This window comes from Pantherophis guttatus, chromosome 4 (assembly GCF_059756535.1).
Source record: "Pantherophis guttatus breed Tessera chromosome 4, ASM5975653v1, whole genome shotgun sequence".
Taxonomy (NCBI): Eukaryota; Metazoa; Chordata; class Lepidosauria; order Squamata; family Colubridae; genus Pantherophis; species Pantherophis guttatus.
In genome coordinates, this window is record NC_142066.1 from 14032210 (window position 1) to 14054962 (window position 22753).

At 45.4% G+C, this 22753-nt stretch overlaps 2 protein-coding genes across 31 annotated transcripts in view; both read left to right on the forward strand.

The window, feature by feature from the left end:
* The window catches only part of CHD8 (chromodomain helicase DNA binding protein 8), a 131582-nt gene extending 129663 nt beyond the window's left edge, over positions 1-1919 (forward strand). For 10 of the 30 annotated variants that reach the window (XM_087893787.1, XM_087893782.1, XM_087893785.1 and 7 more), the window contains one exon: positions 543-1331. In XM_087893787.1, coding sequence (XP_087749913.1) covers positions 543-1028 — 486 coding nt within the window. In that variant the 3' untranslated portion in view covers positions 1029-1331. Of the gene's footprint in view, positions 1-542 lie in introns of all 30 variants that reach the window. The other 20 variants (XM_087893802.1, XM_087893806.1, XM_087893800.1 and 17 more) reach the window with 3 other exon arrangements.
* A 5216-nt stretch (positions 1920-7135) lies between these two features.
* Positions 7136-22753, forward strand: part of SUPT16H (SPT16 homolog, facilitates chromatin remodeling subunit) — a 51784-nt gene continuing 36166 nt past the window's right edge. Inside the window, exons 1-5 of the mRNA XM_034427061.3 lie at positions 7136-7385; positions 18133-18225; positions 18350-18520; positions 21271-21423; positions 21514-21660. Of these exons, the coding sequence (XP_034282952.1) occupies positions 7320-7385; positions 18133-18225; positions 18350-18520; positions 21271-21423; positions 21514-21660 (630 nt within the window). The 5' untranslated portion in view covers positions 7136-7319. The remainder of the gene's footprint in view (positions 7386-18132; positions 18226-18349; positions 18521-21270; positions 21424-21513; positions 21661-22753) is intronic.

Sequence of the window (22753 nt, forward strand, 5' to 3'; positions counted from 1 at the left end):
TTAGTTGAATTCTACCATTGAATGGATGGAGAGGGAGAGAGGTACTTACTGATTTAGACCACAATTTGGATTGGACATTCCATTGCTAAGTGATGCAGTTGTTAAATGAGTCGCACTCGATCTCACAACTCTTTCTGCCCCAGTCGTTAAACGAATCCAGCTTCCCCCATTGGCTTTGCTGGTCAAAACCTTCCTGGGAAGGTCTCAAATGGTGATTGCCTGACCATGGGATGCCATAACTTCATGTGGGTTACCAAACACTTGAATTTTGATCGTGTGACGCCGAGGACGTTGCGACTCTTGTTAAATGTTTTTTTGAATGGTGGTGAAATGAATTGTCGTAAGTCGAGGGCTACCTGAATTTATTTTCCCTTCTCTCTCTCTCTCAAAAAAAAACAACAACTGGCTCCTCTCACTTTAGCAGGTCACTAAAAATCAATTGCCGCCAATGCCCGGAGTGAGCTCATTAATTGAAGGAGCCACTAACTAGTTCAGCCAACAGAATATGAACATGGCCTAATATAGCCTCTGCTTCCCTTCAGGGTTTTCTTCCGGATCCGACGATGAATCGCCTCCTTCCAGGAGCCGTGGGGGCCGACAACGTACAGAAACGCAGTCGCCAGACCCCAATGGAATTTTCCAACATGATGGCCCTGATGGGAGCCGGCCGGGTCCAACTAGGAGCCACGGGACCCCTCTCTCTGCACCACCACGCCCACTTCCAAACCACCCCAGCCCATGGCTCCGCCTTGCAATACATGCCGTTCCCCGCCGCCGCTGCGGCCACTGCTGCCACCACCTCTGGCACCCTTCTCCATCCGGGACTGGGCCACGCCGGCTACGCCGCCGCCCCCTTGCACCTGGGCCACCCTCAGCGTGTGGACGAAGACGAGGAGGAAGACGAGATGGATGACTTGTCTCAGGGCTACGCCAGCTCAGAACGGGACTTTTCCTTGCTGGACGACGACCCCATGATGCCGGCCAACTCCGACTCCAGCGACGAAGGGGAGGAAGAAGGAGAAGACTGAACTTAAGTCCGAAGGACAGACGGACGGATTCCGACAGGGCCAGCTCCTTCCCGGGGGGGGCTAGCCGTCCTCATGACATTGAATTTGAAAGGCCAGAGACTCGGGAGTCCCGTCGGGGGGCCCGCGGCAGGCAGACAGGTTCCCTTTCGTCCCCACGTTGGTTGCTGGGAGGACAAAGCAGGGTCCTTCAAACCCCCCAGCAAGGGTTGGAATGGGGGTGGGTGAAAAAGTGACTTGCCTCCAAGGGCTTCTTATTTTTGAGAAGAAAAAAAAAAGGAAAACAAAAAAAAAAAATTAAAAGGTGGCTGTCGGCCAGGTGAGCAGATCCGCCCCCTCCCCCTTCCTGCAGCACTTGGAACTGTCACCCGAGAACGTGTCTTCGTGGCTGCCGTCTCGAGGCAGCGAAAAAAACCACCGGGCCCTCCTCTTCCTCCTCCCCCACCCCATTAAGCTAAGACGACCTTGGCTCTAGGTAGCAGCTCCTTTCCTTTCCTTTGGGTCTCCCCCCACAGCCGGCTCCATTCGCCGCCGCCATCGCCCCAGTTCACGTGCTGTAATATAAGTGCAAAAGGGAGGGTGGGGGAGGATGCCTTTTCCTTTCCCTCTGTACCCCCTGTCTCCGTGTGGGGTGGGGGGGGTTTATATTTATAAATATGTAATATGTCTTGTGTAATAATGACCGAGGCTGTGGGGGGGGGGAGCGGGGGAAAGAATGAATTGCGAGGGAGTTTAAAAAGTCAGCGAGGGCGGGGTTTTTCGGGTGGCAGGGGGCCGAGGGGGAGAAAGAGAAGATAGAAAGCTTCCTGTAGCTGGATTCTCCTTTTTTTTTTCTCTCTTTTGTTTTTTTTTTTTTTTTTTAATAAAAGGAACAAAATGCACAAAACCACAGCCTTCCCCTGGCCCATCCTGTTCTTTTTTTTTTTTTTTGCGGCGCTGTTATACGAGTTGCGTAAATCGAACCTAAATAATCTTGACAACTGGGGATCCGTGTCTCTGGTTTGGATTTCTTTCCGTCTAGATCAGGGGTGTCAAACTCAAGGCCCGCAGGCTGGATCTGGCCTGCGGGGTGTTTAGATCTGGCCTGCGGGGCCACCCTGGAAACAGCGAAGGACTGGCCCGTGGTGCCAGGGCTGGGTTCCACTTACCTTTGCTACCGGTTCGCATCGTGCCCGCGCGCGCATGCGCAGATCGCCTATCATGACGTCCGGGTCAGTGGGTGGAGCCTCCCTCCAGTTTTACTACCGGTTCTTGCGAACCGGTCTGAACTGGGGGCAACCCACCACTGTGTGGTGCCTCTGCCAATGAAAATGGAGCTGGGGGGGGGGCGCACACAGCCCTCCCAGGCTCCGCTGGCAGAGGGCTAGCAAAACAAACTAAAAACAAAAGGAGAAATGTTTCCTCCTTTTGCATTTGAGCATCCAAGAAGGGACAGGAAAGGAGAAAGGGAAAGAGGAAAGAAAAAGAAGGGAAGATGGGAAGAGAGCAAGGAAGGAAAAATCAGGAAAGAGGGGAAGGAAAAAGAAGGAATGAAGAGGGAAGGAAAAAGAAAGGAAGATTATAATGAGAGGGAAGGAGGGTCTGAGGGAAGTCCTACCTTAGCACTTGGCCACACAGGTGCCCCCAACATGAGCGACATCAAGCTGGCCACATCCACCCCGGCTGCGCCCACCCCACCCGCCCCCCAGAGTTCAAACACAACCCTGACGTGGCCCTCAATGAAATTGAGTTTGACACCCCTGCTCTAGATATTTCAGAGTGGTAATGAAGGGAGGAAGATACATGAACATAATCATAGACCTTAAGTCAGTGGTGAAATGCAATTTTTTTTGCTACCGGTTCTGTGAGCGTGGCTTGATTGCGGGGGGGGGGTGTTCAGGTGACTGAGGGGCGTGGCCTATTTTCTTTCTTTTTTTTACTTTTTTAAAGCATTTTTTTACTTCCTATTTGCCCGAACCGGTAGTAAAAAATGCTTTAAAAAAGTTTTTAAAAAAGGTTCTGATGATGGTCAATCAGGTGTGCCGCGCGATCGTCGGAACCTTTTTTTTTTTTTTTTTTTTTTACTATTAAAGGCATTTTTTTACTACCTATTCGCCCGAACCGGTAGTAAAAAAATGCTTTTAAAAAGTTTTTTTAAAAAGTTCCGACAATCACGTGGCACAGCTGAACCTTTTTTTTTTTTTTTTACTTTTTAAAGCATATTTTTACTACCGGCTCACTAGAACCGGTATTTTTTTAGCACTGCCGGTTCGCCCGAACTGGGAGCGAACCGGTAGCATTTCACCCCTGCCTTCAGTCAACCCTAACCCTCTTTAAATCTGACTGATGAGCTTAGATTGATAATTACATGGCAGGTTTTTTTTCCCCCCAGGTATTCTCCTTTCCTGCCTTCCTCTCTCTTGAGAGACTTTCTTTGGCTATTATAAATCTGATGTGACACCGCAATGAGCATTTGCCATCAGAAAAGGTTGGTTTTGAATCCCCTTTCTTAACATAATGAATCCTCTCTTAAGAAATGAATCCCATTTCTTAACATAATGCACTTCTCGGGATCATTACAGGGTTAATTGTTAAGCAGCCTTAGAAATTTGTTCAATAATTTATTTTTATTTTTATTTTTATTTGATTTATATGCCACCCTTCTCCGGAGACTCAGGGCGGCTTACAATGCGTTAAGCAATAGTGAATGATGAATGAAAGCAATAATGAATGATGTATATAGAAACATCCATTTCTCACCGTGGTGCCTTCTGGAAATGTCAACTCCCATCTTTAATTACAGGTTGCATGGCATTTGTAGTCCAGTAGCTCAACTGCGCATGTGCGCACTCCTCCCGCTAGCCAGCTGGTCTTCGGGTCTCTGCCGCACAAGCGCAGGGGCGGGATGCATGCACGGGGGACGGGGCATATGCGCGGGGGTGCTCGCATTGCATTTTGGGGAGTTGCACGCGCGCACCCCCTTGCACTCCGTTTTGGCCCTGGAAGGCCGCCTGCACCAATACGGAAACCAAAACGGGGCACGGGGGCAGCGCACAAGGCTCACCGGACCCATTTTGGGCCTGGGAAGCCACCTGCACCAACCTGGAAGCCAAAATGGGGCGTGGGGCACATGCACGGGGGGGGCGCAAGCACGGGGAGACAGGTGCGTGCGTGGGGAATACGCATGCACGGGCACATGCGGACTCACATTTTGGGGGTTCACGCAGACACACATATTCACATGCGTGCACGCCTATTGCCTTCTTTTAAACCACAGCTCCCTGAACCTGGGAGCAAAATCTGCTGTCTTCACCACAAGGCACCTGGGAAGATTACATCAGCCAGCAAGACTAGCTAAGACCCCCACCCCTGGGAGTCTGACAACCAATCAGGATACTCTTCCTATGCCCCAGGAAGTTCAGGGCTCAGAGAGGGCATAAAACCAAGGCACGCTCAGCATCTCGCCCCTTTTTCTGTTCAGGAACTCAAATCACTTGATCCTGTCCGCGATTAAACCATCTTTCCAATCAGTCTCCATGTTTCCAGTGTCTTTTTCCCCACTTGGAGCTGAACCCAGAAGGATATTTCTTCCAACACTTAAAAAGTTGCTGAGCTTGAAAAAACACCGTTTTATACAAACACCTCAGCGACAAACAGGAAAGCATGAAAAAGGATCATAGGTCACTTTTTCCAGTGCTGCTGTTAACTTCAAATGGTCACTAAATGAATAGATGTAAGTCGCACACTTAACCAGATGTTAATAACAGTGCTTAGTCCACTGTACTACTTAATGACTGTTTTTCACATGACCATTGGTCACATGATCAAAATTCAAACGCTCGGCAACTGACTCGTATTTATGACGGTCGCAGTGCCCCGAGTTCCTGTGATCCCCATTTGCGACCCTTCCGATAAAATCAATGGGGGAAGCCAGATTCACTTAACGATGGTGCTACTCACTTAACGACCAGTGACTCACATACCAACTGTAGCAAAATCGTCAAATGGGGCAAAATTCCCTTAATGGCTCACTTAGCAACAGAAATGTTGGGCTCGATTGTGGTCGTAAATTGGGTAAGTTTGGGTAAGTTTGCCCCCTATTCTGTATAAAAGGCCAAATTGAGGTTTCCTAGACATTGCTTTACAGTGAAAATAATTTTGTGTTCTTTGTAAAGAACACACACATTTTAAGTTTTGTGCAGGTGCAATTTTCTCCCCTTGGAATTCCCTTTTAAGCAGCCACCACTGGATCTGGATATACACCGCGCATGCGCCAAAGAATATTCAGGTAGCCCCGGGCCGTGAATGGGGCTTTGACACGAGAGCTACAAATTAGAGAGTCTCCATGTATGGATACAATACTTCCGGGATCACTTTATAGTATTGTCATTTCAGAAGCTACAATTTTTTTTTTTTTTGGTAACTTATTTACGTTGGGAAGGGGGGGAGGTGACGGGAAGCGAGCAGAGAGTTACAAAATTGCTTTATCTATCCGTAGATTTTATGTCCAAATGGAAAGATGGCCCTTCAACCTTTAAAGATGGGTTAATGGAGGCTGAGAAAAAAAAATTGGCTTAGGGCAACATTGCAAGTTAAATAGAAAATTAAAAAACATGGGTGACCCTGACTTTTCACCTGTAAATGCAGTTTTTTTTATTTTGACTCCTCAAAAAAGTTGTAGACCACGTGTTCTTATTATCTCTACGTAGAACGAAGCGAGGGCTTTGCCCTAAAAGCGCATGCGTAAGTTTTCTTCCTCCCTCCCTCCCACAAATGTTTCCTGAGATCACGTGTCCTCTTGGCAATAGCGAAGGGGACTCCCCGCCCCCCCCCCACAGAACAGTCTGAGGCGGGCTAAAAGAAAAGCGGAAAAGAGGTCGCGTGACCCACAAAACCCTTCGCGCCATTCGCGGTCACGTGGCAGGGCCGCGAGCCTGAAACCCGGTAAAGCGCGGGAGCCGGTTGAAAGCCCGACCACCTGCGCATGCGCAGTCCTCAGTTCCTCGCTCTCTAGAGAAAAAAAAGCGCGGGAGAAATAATAAAACTGATACTTAATCTCTCTCTCTCTCTATATATATATATACATACATACGTATATATCTATCTACCGTAATATATCGCTATATATATATACATATATATATATATATATATATACACACATATAAACATATCCATAGATATATCTATATCTATATAATATATAACGTTATACATGTTTTTATAGGTGTGTAGTGTTTCCTCATGACGTGTATATATTATATAATATGTACATACATAATATATATATTATACTAGTATATATATTATACTAATATTAATATTATATATTATATTATAGAATAGGATAGATTTCTTTATTGGCGAAGTGTGATTGGACACAAGGAATTTGTCTTGGTGCATATGTTCTCATATATATATGTATGTATGTATGTATGTATGTATGTATGCATTTCTCTTTAGCCAGGTTCTACCTACGTAAACCATGATATTATGCAGTTAAGATATTACGTAGGTAGAACCTGGCTAAAGAGAAATACACATAAAACCTACGAAAAAGAAATATATATATATATTATACACATACATACATTATTTATATATACATACATATATATTTATATATATTAATAATAGATATATTATTCCTCAAGGACATGACGGCTCCCACACAGGGGCGCGCGCTACCTGCTAACGCAACGATGGAAGAAATGAAAGCCTGCTTGCTTGATAATAAATAAAATGAATAAAATGAAATAGATAAAATGAAAGGAACACATAAAATAAAATAAATGAAATGTATAAATAAAATTAAACGAATACATAAGATAAAATGAATAAATTAAATTAAAATAAATTAAGTTATATGGTTTAAAATGGGATTTTATTGTACTTGTTTCTTGTGTTCGCCGCCCTGAGTCCTTCGGGAGAATGGCGGCATATAAATACATGTAATAAATAAATAAATTAAATTAAACAAATAAACCAATGCTATAAGCAACCAAAGTTAAATAATAAAGGGGAGGGAGGAGGCATTTCTATTTTACGTTTAAAAGTAAAGGAGGACGCCCGCGCGAAGCTGATCCCGCAAGCCGTGCGGTATAAGTCTCGCGAGAAGAGCGTGTGTGTGTGAGTGTGAGAGAGAGAGGGGGGGGAGGAGGATGGGGGAGGGAAAAAGACTTTCCACTTCCGGGGTCACCCCGAGGAGAGAGGTCGCGGCGGCGGCGGCGGCGGCGGCGGCGCGGGCGGCCGAGCGAGCGATAAAGCGGCAGGGCGGGGGGGGAGGCGGGGCTACGCGTGAGGGAAGCCGCTCCGATGGCGCTGAGTCTGGACCGCGAGGCGTACTACCGCCGCGTCACGCGCCTCTACAGCAACTGGCAGGTCAGCAGGCCTCAGGCGCGCGCGAGAAGGCCCCGTGAGGGGGATGTGTGTGTGTGTGTGGAGGCAGAGCCGGCCGGAAGAGCGGACACGGCGTGAGGGGGAAGGGGGGTCCCTTCCTCCGACCTTAAACCCCCCTTGGAGGGAGTTGAAGCAGGCCCGGGCGTCATTGGGACGGGGTGATGGAAGGGGGTTTGCCCGTTAGAGCATCCTCCGAACCACCCCTCGGAGGCCTGACCGACTTCCAAAGGCCCCATCGCCTCACTGGGGGCTAATTCCGAAGCCCAAAGCAGTAATAAACGCCATTAAACCGGGCGGGGGGGGGGATGGGGCAGCTGCCCGGTCGGCTCCTCCTCCCCTTCCCTCTCTTGAGGAGGTCAAGCCTGGGGTCCAACGGTGCAGGAAGTCGCCTTCCAGAGCCTGGCTTAATGGATGTTTCCCCCCCCCCCCACACACACACATTAGATCCATCCATCCATTCGGTATACGGGTGGTCCTCGATTTACGACCACAATAGAGCCCCAACATTGCCGTTGCTAAGCTAGACCTTTCGTTGCTAAGCGAAAGGAACTTGGACCCATTGGACCACCTTCCTTTCCCCGGGGCGGTTTTAAGCGAATCGTTGTTAAAAATTAGTGACTTAAGTTGCTAAGTGAATCCGGGCTCCCCCCCCCCGCCCTTTGACGTTTTGCTTGTCAGAAGGTCGCAAAAGGGGGGGATCGCCTGATCTTGGGAGCAATGGCAACGGTCATAAATAGGAGACAGTCTCCTGCGACGGCGTGCGATGAGACACACGGGTGGTCCTCGACTCAACGGCCACAATGGAGCTTAAGGTTGCGGTTTGCTAAGCGAAACATTCGTTTTAAGTGAGCTTGCCCCCGTTTTACGGGGTTTTTTTTCTTGCCGCCGTTGTTAAGGGAATCAGTGTCGTTGGTAAATTAGTAAGCCAAGGTTGTTAAGGGAATCGGGCTTCCCCGTGGACTTTGCTTCAGCGGATGGTCGCAAAAGGGGAATCATGTGACACCTCCCCTCCCCCTGGGACACTTAACAATCGTCACAAATATGACAAGTGTTGCCATTTTGATTACATGATCATGGGGATGCTGCAGTGGTCGGAAAGTTGGAAGAACGGTCACGAGTCGCTTTTTTCAGTTCTGTTGTTAACTTCGAACGGTCGTTAAATGAGCTGTTGTAAGTCGAGGACTACCTCTATTTGTTCAGGTCGCAGATGGCGCTAAATTGGGGCGAACGGAAGCCCCATCGGACAGAGCGAAACTTCAAACGATGTTGATGGATGTTGGAGAGAAAACAGGCTGGGTGGGTTTGTTTAACCCAGAAAACAGGTTAAAATGCACTTTCGCAGTGATAAGTGTGAAGTTTTGTTGTGTAGGAAGCCAAAATCGAAAGCTTAAGTCTTAAGAATGTGATCCTGGTGGAAGAGATCCTGGGATAGCAGTTGAGGGCAAGACAAATACAAAGTGTGGTGTGCCTGCAAAGAAAAGTGTGGTTTCAGGTTGTAAGGACACAAATCTTGTTTCCAAATTGCGGTTGTTAAAAATCAAGCACCCAAATTGGTGTGGAGCTCATAAAAACTTTTCCGAATTTGGGAGAGAGTCACTAACGTTGCAAAGTGGCTTTTCCACATAGAGACACGCATACACAAGCCAGCATGAAACACAAGTACAGGTAATTTACAACAGTTCATTTAGTGACCGAAGTTGCAATGGCACTGAAAAAAGTTGACCTATGACCATATTTTCCCACTTAGGACCGTTGCAGCATCTCCGCAGTCACGTGACCAAAATTCAGCCAGCTTGCCAACTGACTCATTTTTATGACCGTTGCTATGTCTCAGGCTTCATGTGATCCACCTTTTGCGACCTGTCAAGCAAAATTAATGAGGGAGCCAGATTCATTTAACAACTGCAGTGATTTCTCTTAATGACTGTGGCAAGCGGGGTTGTAAAATGGGACAAAACTCACTTTAACAGTTGTTTTGTTTTGCAGCAGAAATTTGGGGCTCAGTTGTGGTCCTCTACACTTCAGGCAAAGTAAAAGTTATATATGTGGTACCTAGGTTACAAAAACAAATGATACATGCCTTTGTATATGCGATGTGTCGGAAACCAACTAATTGAACAATACAAGACAAAATTAGATCTGAGAATTAAAACAATAGCAAACATTGATTCTAGATAATGATCAGCAAATGCCAAGTTTATGGATTACATCATTTCTTTTCCGGCTCGAGTTTTGTTTCTTTCTTTACTCTTGAAAGCGTATTCAAGGACTTCCAGAATATGCTGCATATTGTTCATTTTCTGAAAAGTCTCGGTTTTTGTACATTTAAAAAGAAATGGCTTTGGGTAAAAAGAAAACATCTGTTTCCTGAACTTCTTTTTAAAAAGAGTCATGGATGCCATGCTTAATAGCACCTTTATTAATGAAACCAAAAATTCCAGAAAACACAGCGATTAAATGATTTTGGTGCTTTGATTTAGACATCTCACCTTAGTTGTTACCCAATCTGGGGACCACACTTCCAGAAGGATTTGGACAGGATCAGAGAAAGGCAACAATAACTATCAGGGGATTGGAAGATAAGATTTATGAAGGCAGATTGAAGGCATGGGGATGTTTAGGCTTAAGATAAGACAGCAAAGGGGGAATAATGACAGCACTCTTCAAACACTTGAAGAGATGCCACACAGGAGGTCACGACCTGTTATCTCCGATTCTGGAGAGAAGGAGGTGGAATAATGGTGTTGAGTTTTAGGAATATATTCAATTGTATGTCCATCATTGTGGTGTTGATATGCTACCTAAACACTTGAAAATGCATCTGTTGTCTCCCTTGGTTCTTTGATTCTCATCAGAGTTTGATTGGCAAATAATCTTTCTTTTTGCCAAAGAAAACACTTAAATAAGGAAAAAGATTTGTCCAAATCTAACTATGTCTTTAGGGACGGGGTGGCTCAGTGGCTAAGACGCTGAGCTTGTCGATCGAAAAGTCATCAGTTCAGCGATTCAAATCCCTAGTGCCGCGTAACGGGGTGAGCTCCCGTGACTTGTCCCAGCTTCTGCCAACCTAGCAGTTCGAAAGCACGTAAAAAATGCAAGTAGAAAAAATAGGGACCACCTTTGGTGGGAAGGTAACAGCGTTCCGTGCGCCTTTGGCGTTGAGTCATGCCAGCCATATGACCACGGAGACGTCTTCGGGCAGCGCTGGCTCTTCAGCTTTGAAACGGAGATGAGCACCGCCCCCTAGAGTCGGGAACGACTAGCACATATGTGCGAGGGGAATCTTTACAGTCTTCCTAAGAAGCCAGCCATTGTTGATATAGCAATACACTTTTCTCTCTCTTGTCACTTTGTTATATTTGTTCCACAGTGTCGGCTATCAGTAATGTTTCTCTGCCTGGTACAGGTAGTCCTCGATTTACGACAGTTTGTTTAGTGACCATTTGAAGTTACAACGGCACTGACAAAAGTCACTTATGATCACTTAGACTTAGAGCCACAGTGGCCCAGTGGTTAGAGTGCAGTACTGCAGGCTGCTACTGCTGCCTGCTGCCTGCCTGCAATTTGGCAGTTCGAATCTCACCAGGCTCAAGGTTGATTCAGCCTTCTGCCCTTCTGAGGTTGGTAAAATGAGAACCCAGATTGTTGGGGGGGCAATACGATGACTAAACTGCTTAGAAAGGGCTATAAAGCACTGTGAAGCAGTATATAAGTGTAAACGCTATGGCTATTTTTCACATTTGTGACCGTTGTAGCATCCCCATGGTCATGTGAATCAAATTTGGATGCTTGGCAACTGGTTCATATTTATGACGGTTGCAGTGTCCCAGGATCATGTGATCCCCTGATAAGCAGTCATTGGGGAAACCAGATTCACTGAAGAACCAGGTTACTAATTTAACAACTGCAGTGATTCACTTAACAAATGTGGCAAGAAAAAAAAAGTCATAAAATGGGCAAAACTCACTTAACAACATAAATTTTGGGCTGAAATTGTGGCCGTAGGTTGAGGACTACCTGTAATTAGAAACATGCACTTAGATTCATCGTTACTTTTATCAGCTATGGAAAAATGGTTTTAAAATAAATAGTGGTTTGCATTTATGCTCAGATAATGCTATCCTTTTAAAATATTGTTTTACTACATGTTGTTTCTTTACTCATTCCCTTTTGCGTGGTGGCTATGAGTTTGAGCGGATAAATGCATACAGGTAGTCCATGACTTCCGACTCCAGTTGGGGGCAGAATTTCTCTTGTAATTCTGTGTGGTCCTAAAGTGAGTCATCATGTGACCCGACCCAATTTTATGACTATTTTTCCTATGGCCGTTAAGTGAATCCAGTTTCCCCCAAGCGACTTTGCTGGTCAGAAGCCAGCTGGCGAGACCACAAATCGTGACCACAACAACAGGATGCAGCTGTTGCCAAGTGCCCAAATTCTGATCACATGACCATGGGGTTGGTGCAAAGGTTGGTGCAACCTTTGTGTAAATGAAGATTCAATCATCCAGGCCAAAAATATATTAAAAAGGTTAAAATCATGGCAAGTGGACCAAAGTTTATTAAAACTGAGACGTTTCGTAACTCATCCAAGTAACTTCTTCAGTCAAAATGAAAAATTTGAATTAGGCATTGAGTCAAAAATTGTTGGAATGCACCATTTCTCGCCATACCAACTGCAGGTATTTGAATTACATTTACATTTGCAATACATTTTTTGGGGGGGGGAATCCCTGCAGTTGGTATGGCGAGAGTTGGTGCATTCCAACAACTTTCTGCCTAACTTAAATTTTTCGTTTTGACTGAAGACAAGTACTTGGATGAATAATGAAAAGTCTCAGTTTAATAAACTTTGGTCCAGTTGCCATGATTTAACCTTTTTGGATGGTCACACCTTTGAGAAAAGGTGATAAATCACTTTTTCCAAAACCATCATAATTCTGAATCATTGTTAAATGAATGGTCCGAAATTGGTATTCAGAAGTAAGTAACTTAAACTATGTAATTTCTGACTGAAAATACATTACCTACAATATTTAAAATGTGCCTATTTTCCCCCTTGTGGCTGGAATGTATATTACATATTATATTTGCATATATGACAGGTGCCAAACTCTTTCAATTATTCAGTGCACGGTGGATAAAAATCAATGATTTTTTTAAAAAAATCAAAAAAAATCAGATTTTTTTTAATTTAAATCGGATTTTTTTGATTTAAATCAGATTTTTTTGATTTTTATTGAATTTATTTTAATAAAAAACTTTTGGGGTAAAAATCTATCGTAAGATAGTTTTCTATTTAAGATACATAAATAATTTAGTTTATTCAGCATGAAATGGAGCTTAGTTATGTAGCACGAGGCTGTATATTCTGCAACACCTGGACTATCGGTGAGTCAACAGCGGGTCAAAGGAGTAGCAGAGATGACAGTTGCTCTTTAAAAATTATGATTTAAATTGAGTTGATTTAAATCAAGTCTTTTTACTAGTGATTTAAATCATGATTTAAATCGAGTCCACCCTGATTCAGTGCAAAACTATATCAATGATCAGGAAAGGCAATGATGTATTTTCCTATCACATCACATCATACATTCAAACGTTTTAAAGAGGGGTCGGGCGATATTAAGCTTCTTCCTACTACCTCAATTTGTATTCTTTTGCACACTTGTGTGTCTGAAATCTGTTCTAACTTTAAATGAAAAATAGGATTTTTAGCTGTGTTGTGTGACGTGTGAAACACCTTTCCCCTCTCAAATTATGTTGCCAATTTATCGCTTCCAGGATACTGTTTTCAAAATGTTCTAGAACCGTGATTGCGAACCTATGGCACGCGTGCCAGAGGTGGCACGCAGCGCCCTTTCTGATGGCACACTAGCCGTCGCCCCAGTTCAGCTCTGCTGCGCATGCGCGCATGCCTCCCACCGGCCAACTGGTCTGCTGTGTGCGGGTGGCGCATGCACAGAGGTATGCACGCATGCATGGGGCGCATGCAAGGAACCGCATGCACATGTGCGCAGGGTGCATGCGCAGGGCCCGCACATGCTTTGGGCACTTGGTCCGGAAAAGGTTAGCCATCACTGTTCTAGAGGAAAAAAAGATAACATAAGTGAAACAGTGGCAAAGAATATTAAAATATAATAAAGGAATAATTTCTATACTATCCCAAAGGTGCTTTTTTTCCAAGGGGCAACTGGACTTTCTGGTTTTTCTTTGAAGACGTTTCGCTTCTCATCTAAGAAGCTTCTTCAGCTCTGAAGAAGCTTCTTGGATGAGAAGCGAAACGTCTTCAAAGAAAAACCAGAAAGTCCAGTTGCCAGTTGGAAAAGCACCTTTGGGATGCCTATAAAGAGACTGAATCAGGAAACCATTAATGAATCCTTGACTGCATGTTCTGACTCGATGATGGAGGAGGGAAGGATTTATACTCCTTGCAGACAGCTGATCATTTGCATCCTTTTAGAAAATCGTTGAGACCACTTGGAGGTTTATCTATATCCTCAGGGCCATTTGATTAGTGCAAATGGGTGTGGAGCTTTCTTGGAACTGTTGAAAAGACTGTGTTGTAGACTGGAAATAGATGCTCCACACTCATTTGCATTCCCCACCATCCAGTCAGAGTTGAAGAAGCTTCTTGGATGAGAAGCAAAAGGTCTTCAAAAACAAACCAAAAAGTCCAGTCGCCTCTTGAAAAAAGGGACAATCATGACCTGGATGTCTGAGAATCCCGATAGACAACCTGTCAACTCGCAAAGCATCCCTGGCCTGCTCTCGAGTTGCCATGGGCAAGGGGGATGGGAAACCGATGAAGCAGCCGACAGCCAAAGACAGGAGTGTATTCCAGACATATCTTTCTCAAGGCTGTATCCCAGGGTTACCCACAGCTGCCGGAGGGGAGTAGTCTCTACAACCCACGAGTTGGCTTCATATGGGAATCTGCGGACATGGAGCTCCTAATAAATAACTGGATTTCTTTTGAAGCTTGGCTCATGATTTCATTAGGGCATCCCTTGGAACGGTGACACAACTATTATGCAAGCACATAGTGTGGTATTTAAAGAGCTAACGTTTGAGCCAGATTCTCTTATATGGTATCTAAGGGCTTTCTTGTGGGGTGGGGGGGTGGGAACGACAGCTCAAGAAGAGAGCAGCATCTTAATCTCTTGTGGTTGGGCAGGGAAACTTGAAAGAAGATAAGCTAAGTTTTGGGGAGGGAGGGAGCTGAGCTGGTAGAGAGCAGGAGATAAGAACGAATCAGGAAATGGAAGTGGCTTGCAGTTGGCTGCAAATCTTTTTTATATACCTCTTCGACTTTGTTGGGGCTAGTTGTGGCATAGTGACCAGTTTGGGGTGATGGGGACCTTCTAATCTAAAAGGAAAGACCCTGATATAAAACGCTGCCTTGTCACGTAAAGTTCAATTAATATGTAGTTCTCGAGTTACGACCACAATTGAGCCCAAAATTTGCATTGCTAAGCAAAACATTTGTTAAGGGTGTTGTGCCCCATTTTACGACTTCTCTTGCGGATTGTTGCATTTGTTCAGTTAGCCCCCTTTTTTAGTTTTTAATTGTTTAGTTTTAATCTGTTAATGGGTTTTAATTCGCATTGTTTTAATTCGGGCCAAAGTATATAATTCTTTTAATTAATTTTAAATTTTGTATTGTTATGTATTTTAGTTCTGGCTGTGCACCGCCCTGAGTCCACTAGGAGAAGGGCGGTATACAAATTAAATAAATAAATAAATAAACAAACAAACAAACAAACAAACAAATAAATAAGTAACACGGTTGGTTAAATGAATCCGGATTCCCCGTTGACTTTGCTTGTCAGAAGGTGTGACCCCGGGACATTGCGACCGTCAGAAATATGAACCGATCTGAATTTTGATCACGTGACCACGGCGGATGCTGCAATGGTCGTAAGTGTGAAAAACAGCCATACGTCACTTTTTTCAGTGCCGTTGTAACTTTGAACGGTCACTAAATGAACTGTTGTAAGTCGAGGACTACCTGCATAAGGTGTGAGGATTTGGACATTCCAGTTATGGATTGTAAGAACCTCCCAGGCCAAACTATCTCCTACCCATATATATTCTTTTAAAAGCTCTTTCACAGTTAGCAAATTTTGTCATTGGTTGGTTGGCTTTATTTTTCATTTGGAGGCTGGGTCTAAGACAGTGATGGCTAACCTTTTTGCCATCGCGTGCCAAGAGCGGCGGGGGGGTTGCGTGCATGCGTTCCCACACCCATAATTCTATGTGCTGTGCCCCCACGCATACGTGCGTGCCCTTCCCCAATTTCCCACTGTAAGTTGGCAAACGGGACATTTCCAGCCTCCGGAGGGCCTCCGGGGGTGGGTGGGAAAGGCCATATCCGCCCTCCCCAGACTCCTAGAAAGGCTCTGGAGCCTGGGGACAGCAAAAAACAGGCCTTCCGATCCCACTGTAAGTTGGCAAACGGGACATTTCCAGCCTCTGGAGGGCCTCTGGGGGGGGAGGCCGTTTTCACCCTCCCCAGACTTCCAGAAAGGCTCTGGAACCTGGGGACAGCAAAAAATGGGCCTTCCCCACCCTCACCCCAACCTGAGGCCCTCCGGAGGCAGGAAACAGACTGTTTCCCTACTTCTGGTGGGCCCCGAATGCCCGAGCTGAGTTCGCTTGCCCACCGATATGGCTACGCGTGCTATGTGTGCCATAGGTTCGCCATCGTGGGTCTAAGATGTTAAGAGGACTTCCGTGGTTTCTGAGTGACACTCAGGGTAGAAAAACAAGATAATGATCTGCCCCAAATCATATGTCTTCTTGCCTTCCTGGCCCTACGTTGAATATTCAAAGAAAAAACATGTCAGCTATTATAATCATCCATAGTTACAGCACAAGCTATAGTATATTCATTAACCTGTATTTAAGTAGACAAATGGACATCATGTGTATTCAAGAAGGCTATTGGGAGACTGAATTTCTAGAGTAGCAATAGCACTTAGACTTCTATACCGCTTTACAGTCCTTTACAGCCCCCTCTAAGCGGTTTACAGAGGCAGCATATTGCCCCCCCCCCCAACAATCTGGGTCCTTATTTTACCCACCTCGGAAGGATGGAAGGCTGAGTCAACCTTGCCCCTAGTGAGATTCAAACTGCCAAATTGCAGGCAGCAGCCGGCAGGCAGCAGAAGTAGCCTGCAGTACTGCACTCTAACCACTGCGCCACCGCGGCTCGGTGTACCTAAACCTATCCAGGGAAAAAAGGCATTGAGTGGATCGAAACCCAAGCAAAGCAGCTAATCTTTTATCTAATAATTCAGGGAAGTAAGTGGGTGACTGAATTTGAATGAGAAAAAAACCTGGCATATACTTCAGTATAAAATGTAACCGCTGGTTACATAAATTATTTTAATAAGCTTTTAATATCTGTTGTACATTGTTTTTACCATGGCTGTTCACCGCCCTGAGTCCCTCAGGAGAAGGGCGGTATATAAATATAATAAACTAACTAACTAACTAAATACAGGCACAGGCCTATCCTCAACTTATAACAGCTCATTTGGTGACCGTTCAAAGTTACAACATTATGGAAAAAGGTGACTTAACATTTTTCAGACTTACGACAATTGGAAGCATCCCCACAGTCACGTAATTTACATTCCAATGCTTGACAACTGACTCACATTTATGACAGTCGCAGTGTCTGGGAGTCCTGTAATCCCCTTTGGCAACCTTCTGACAAGCAAAGTCAACTGGGAAACCAGATTCACTTTAACCATGTTATTAATTTAACAGCTGCAGTAATTCACTTAACAAATGTGGCAAGAAAAGTTGTAAAATGAGGCAAAACTCACTTAACAAATTTCTCACTTAACAACATAAATGTTGAGCTCAATTGTGATCGTTAGTTGAGGGCTACTTGTAATCTTTGATGTCAGGGTTCCGACGGATGCCCTAATTAAATCATGAGCCTCGAGCCAAGTTTCAAAAGAAATCCAGTTATTTATTAGGAGCTTCATGTTGGCACATTCCAGGTGAAGCCAACTCTGACCCCCAATTTACGCCCCAATCATGACCTGTTTCCCACCTCCCACCAGGATGTGTCATCAATCACATTCACCAACGGAGCAATTTCGAGGGCTGAAGAGATCACTCCACTCTGGCCAATTTCGAGGGCTGTAGAGATCACTCCCCTCTGGCCGCTGTGGGTAACCCTAGGAGACCGCCTTGAGAGAGATATGTCTGGAATGTATTCCTGGTTTTGGCTGCCATGCTGCTTCGTCGGTTTCCCATCCCTCTTGCCTATGGCAACTCGAGAGCAGGCCAGAGATGCTTTGCAAGTTGACACTTGACTTATAACCAGTCGCTTAAAATCTATTCAAAGTTACAACGGACCCTCTCAAAATGACCCGTTTTCAAAGTAATGATGGCCACACACACAAGTGCGCTAACACAACACACCGTAATCATTTGATTGTATTTTGAGTGCTTGGAAGTCAGCTCACCTTTATGGTGTCCTGTGGTCATATGACTAAGGTTTTTTTTTTTTACATTTTTTTTTTTTGCCAGTTTCCTCCATTTACCTCCTCTGTCCAGCAAAAAATGCCCATTTGGGAAAATGGATTCACTTAACAACTCTATAGGTTGGGACCTTCCACACATGCCACAACTTTTTTTCTGGGGAAAATTCACTGGGTGTTAAATAGCAAACTCTCTCCCTGAGTTTGGAATTCTTGTCTTTCCTGCAGAAAGGAGAGGATGAATATGCGACCATTGACGCTATCGTGGTCTCCGTGGGAGTGGACGAAGAGACCGTCTATGCCAAGTCCACGGCCCTGCAGGTAAGCCAGTCTGGGGCTGGCAATGCTTCAAGCAGTTTGGGAAAGGGGGGGTTCTCAGGTGCGGGAAAAGATCCTCATTGATCACCTGTCCTCTTCCCTCTCCCCCCCCCCTTCCACTCCCCAGACGTGGCTTTTTGGCTACGAACTCACGGACACCATCATGATTTTCTGCGAAGACAAGATCATCTTTATGGCCAGCAAAAAGAAGGTGGAATTCCTGAAGCAGATTGCAAACAGCAAAAGCAACGAGAATACGAACGGGGTGCCAGCTGTCACCCTGCTTGTACGGGAAAAGGTAAATAGCACAGGATAGCAAGAGCAATATGTTCTGACCTAGGCTTCCCAAGAGCATGAAGCAGACTTCTTGTCCCGACAAAAAAAACCTTTTTATTAAGTTACTGTGAATTCCTCTCATTCACATCCAGCAAAGTCTGTCAAGGGAGAATTTACAGTCACAGACCTTATCTGGCTTGGAGAGCTGCCAGGCCAATATCGTCAAAACTTGGCAATGTGTCTCGGAGTCACGAACCAATTAAGCAGACTAATTGTCTCCTGCAAACTCCACTCCCCTTTCGCTCTTCTTTTATTCTCTATGGGAAGAGCCATTCACCGTCCACCTGCGGCTTTACTCCTGAGTCGACCCTTGTTCTTTACTGTTCCCTTCGTCTGGCAACTCTGCACATCTGCACACTGGGAACAGGCTCCACCTGTTTGCTTCACTGATGTCTGACTCCGAAGGCAGCTGATAGCTGGCATACGGCCCTGGCCCCCTCTCTGCCTCTGACGCAGAGCCCTCATCAGAGCCTTCCCCAGACTCCAGGACTGGCCCATGTTCCTCCTCAACCTCCTCAGTGTCCGAATCTGCTGCCAGCTCCACTGGTCGCTGGCGGGCCACAACACAATAGTACTCAGACTTACATACCGCTTCATAATTGCACCGCGTATTGCCCCTAACAATCTGGGTCCTTATTTCACTGACCTTGGAAGGATGAAGAGCAGAGCCATCCTTGAGCCGGTCAGGATCGAACTCCTGGTGGTGGGCAGAGTTTGCTTGCAGTGCTGCATTCTAACCACTGCACCGCCACGGCTCCTGTAAGGATATCTGTGTTCCACCTGGAATGCACAAGCTTTGGAAAAATTTTAGGAAAGCGGTGTGAGGATGGGTCTTTCGTTGTGGGTTTTAATTTAATTTAATTTAATTTAATTTCCAATTTATATACCGCCCTTCTCCCTGAGGACTCAGGGCGGTGTACAGCCAAGATAAAAAACATAGAATACAAATATTAAAAAACATTTAAAAATATATATAAATTTTGGCCCGAAAGTTAAGAAATCACAAACTAATTAAACTAATTAAAAGAATTTAAAAATTTCTTCTTAAGCCAACCCGGCTTGCTGGAAAAGATGGGTTTTCAGGGAACGACGGAAGGCATTGAGGTCATGGATTCTCCTTATCTCCGGGGGCAACTGATTCCAGAAGGTGGGAGCCCCCACCGAGAAGGCCCTCCCCCTGGGGGTCACCAGCCTACATTGTTTGGCTGATGGCACCCTGAGGAGGCCCTCTCTGTGGGAGCGCACGGGTCGATGGGAGGTCGTCGGTAGCAGCAGGCGGTCTCGCAGATAGCTAGGCCCTATGCCATGGAGCACTTTAAAGGTGATAACCAACACCTTGAAGCGCACCCGGAAGACCACCGGGAGCCAGTGCAGCTCACGCAGGTTTTAAGGTTACTTTAGGGACATGCTGGCTATTTTGAAATAATGGAGTGAAGTATTACTACCGCTTTATAAAACCCTTGACCTGGAATACTGCAACCAATTTTGGTCCCCATACTACAAAAAAGGTGTTGAGACTTTGGAAAAAGTTCAGAGAAAAGCAACTAAGATGATCCAAGGCCTGGAGACTAAAACCTATGAAGAACGGCTGCAGGATTTGAGTTTGGCTAGTCAAAAGAAAAGAATTAGGGGTGACATGATAGCAGTATTCCAGTACTTGAGGAGCTGCCACGAAGAAGAGGAGGGTCAGCTTATTCTCCAAAGCACCAGAGGGCAGGACAAGAAACGATGGTTGGAAACAAACCAAAGAGAGAAGCAACCTGGAATTAAGGAGAAACTTCCTAACAGTAAGGACAACTAACCAGTGGGATAGCTTGCCTCCAGAAATCGTGTGCTCCATCACTGGATGTTTTTAAGACAAGTCTAGACAGTCACTTGTCTGAAATATTATAAGTTCTCCTGCTTGAGCAGGGGGCTGGACTAGAAGACCTCCAAGGTCCCTTCCAACTCACTCATTCTATTACTGTGTTTTTCGGAGTATAAGACACACTTTACCCCCCCCTAAAAAAGGGTGAAAATTGGGGTGCGTCTTATACACCGAATGTAGCCCTGCTGGTCCCCACCCTTTGGCCTCTGCCTCCCAGCAATTTACCTCCTTGCAGCAAACAGCCCGTTTCAGCTTCAGCACAGCCTGATTAGCACAAGCAGCCGATTGTCGGTTGGATTGGCCTCCCGACCCTCAGCTGTTTCAGGCTGCAGGGATTTCCATTGCCTATTGCCGCCTCTGTGCGCCTCCGCTGTTTGCTGCAAGGAGGCAAATTGCTGGGAGGGAGGTTTTTTTCTTGTGCTAATCAAGCTATGCTGAAAATGATAATGAAACTAAAGTAGGCTGTTTGCTGCAAGGAGGCAAATTGCTGGGAGGCAGATTTTTTTTTCTTGTTCTAATCAGACTGTGCTAAAAATGCAACTATAGCAGGCTGTTGGCTGTTTGCTGCAAGGAGGCAAATTGCTGGGAGGCAGAGGCAGGTTTTTTTTTTCTTGTTTTCCTCCCCCCAAAAAAGGTAGGTGCATCTTATAGTCCGGAGCGTCTTATATTCCGAAAAATACAGTAATCGGAGGGATTGTCCGGGATGCAAAAAAGGGGGTGTGGCATCCCACTCGGGTCCATCCCTGCTGAACTGTGTGAAATAAAATAAGTTTGGAGGGTTGAGGGGGGCTTAAAAATTGCTTCTCACTCAGTTCTGATTTCTTCTGTGCCCCACCTTGCTCTAGAATGAAAGCAACAAGGCCAACTTCGACAAGATGATCGACGCACTGAAGAACAGCAAGAAAGGCAAGCGCCTTGGGGTCTTCAGCAAAGACAAATTCCCCGGGGAGTTCATGAACAGCTGGAACGACGCCCTCAGCAAGGAAGGCTTTGAGAAGGTGAGAAGAACAGACACTCGGGGTGACAGACTACTCCGGCTCGGGGAATCTGGGGCCTTGACTCACCTTCCCCTCTAAACTCTGCTGCAGGGGGACATCAGTGCCGTGGTGGCCTACACCATGGCGGTGAAAGAGGACGGGGAACTCGGCCTGATGCGAAAAGCAGCTGCCATCACTTCCGAAGTCTTCACCAAGTTTTTGAAGGAGCGAGTCATGGAGATTGTGGACGCCGACGAGGTAAGGGGAGAAATCTGGTCACTAAACGGCTTCCGGGTGAAATGGAATATTGTGGCCTTCTGGAAAGTGGGAAAGGAGCTATCTACGTTTTATGAAGGTCATTATTCTTCCTTGGATCTAAGCATTGTTCTTTAGCGGTTTTCCCCACATACAGTAGTGGCCAAAAATTGTGGAAACCTTTGGGGAAAAGTGTATTTTCTAAAATTAGCTAATAACACCAATTTTTTTCTTGGAGTAGTACCATAAAATTATATATCGATGGAAAGATAATTTAACCAAGAATTTAATGCCATAACTTTTATGAAGGATTTGCTATTAGAATAGCAGTTACGGTCTAAAGAAGAAGAATGAAACACGTAGAAAAAACGAGATATACAAAAATTATCACCATGTCAGTGGTGATAGTTGGGTAACCTTTAGCATAGGGATGTGGTGGCTCAGTGGCTAAGACACAGCTTGTCAATCAAAAGGTTGGCAGTTCAGAGGTTCGAATCCCTGGTGCCGCGTAACGGGGTGAGCTCCCGTTACTTGTCTCAGCTTCTGCCAACCTAGCAGCTCGAAAGCACCTAAAAAATGCAAGTAGAAAAATAGGGACCACCTTTGGTGGGAAGGTAACAGCGTTCGGTGTGCCTTTGGCGTTTAGTCATGCCGGCCACATGACCACGGAGACGTCTTTGGACAGCGCTGGCTCTTCGGCTTTGAAACAGATGAACGCTGCCCCCTAGAGTCGTGAACGACTAGCACATATGTGCAAACCTTTACCTTTAACCTTTAGCCTTACAACGTCTTCCCATGGAGTGAACCAAGTCTTTTAGTTCTGCAGCTGTTACAATGTGAATCCAAGATTGAATGATTGCTTCTATTAACCGGGATTTATTGCTGGATCGCTTCTGACTAACCAGTTTCATTAGTCAGCTCCATAGATTTTCAATTGGGTTAAAGTCTGGGCTATTCCCAGGCCATTCCAGCAGTGGAATAGGATTATCTTGAAGCTCCCCCCCCCCTCCCAAAAAAGTGGTGTTATTAGCCATCAAACCTCAAAAATACACTTTTCCCAAAAGGTTTCTGCAATTTTGGTCACTACTATAGTATG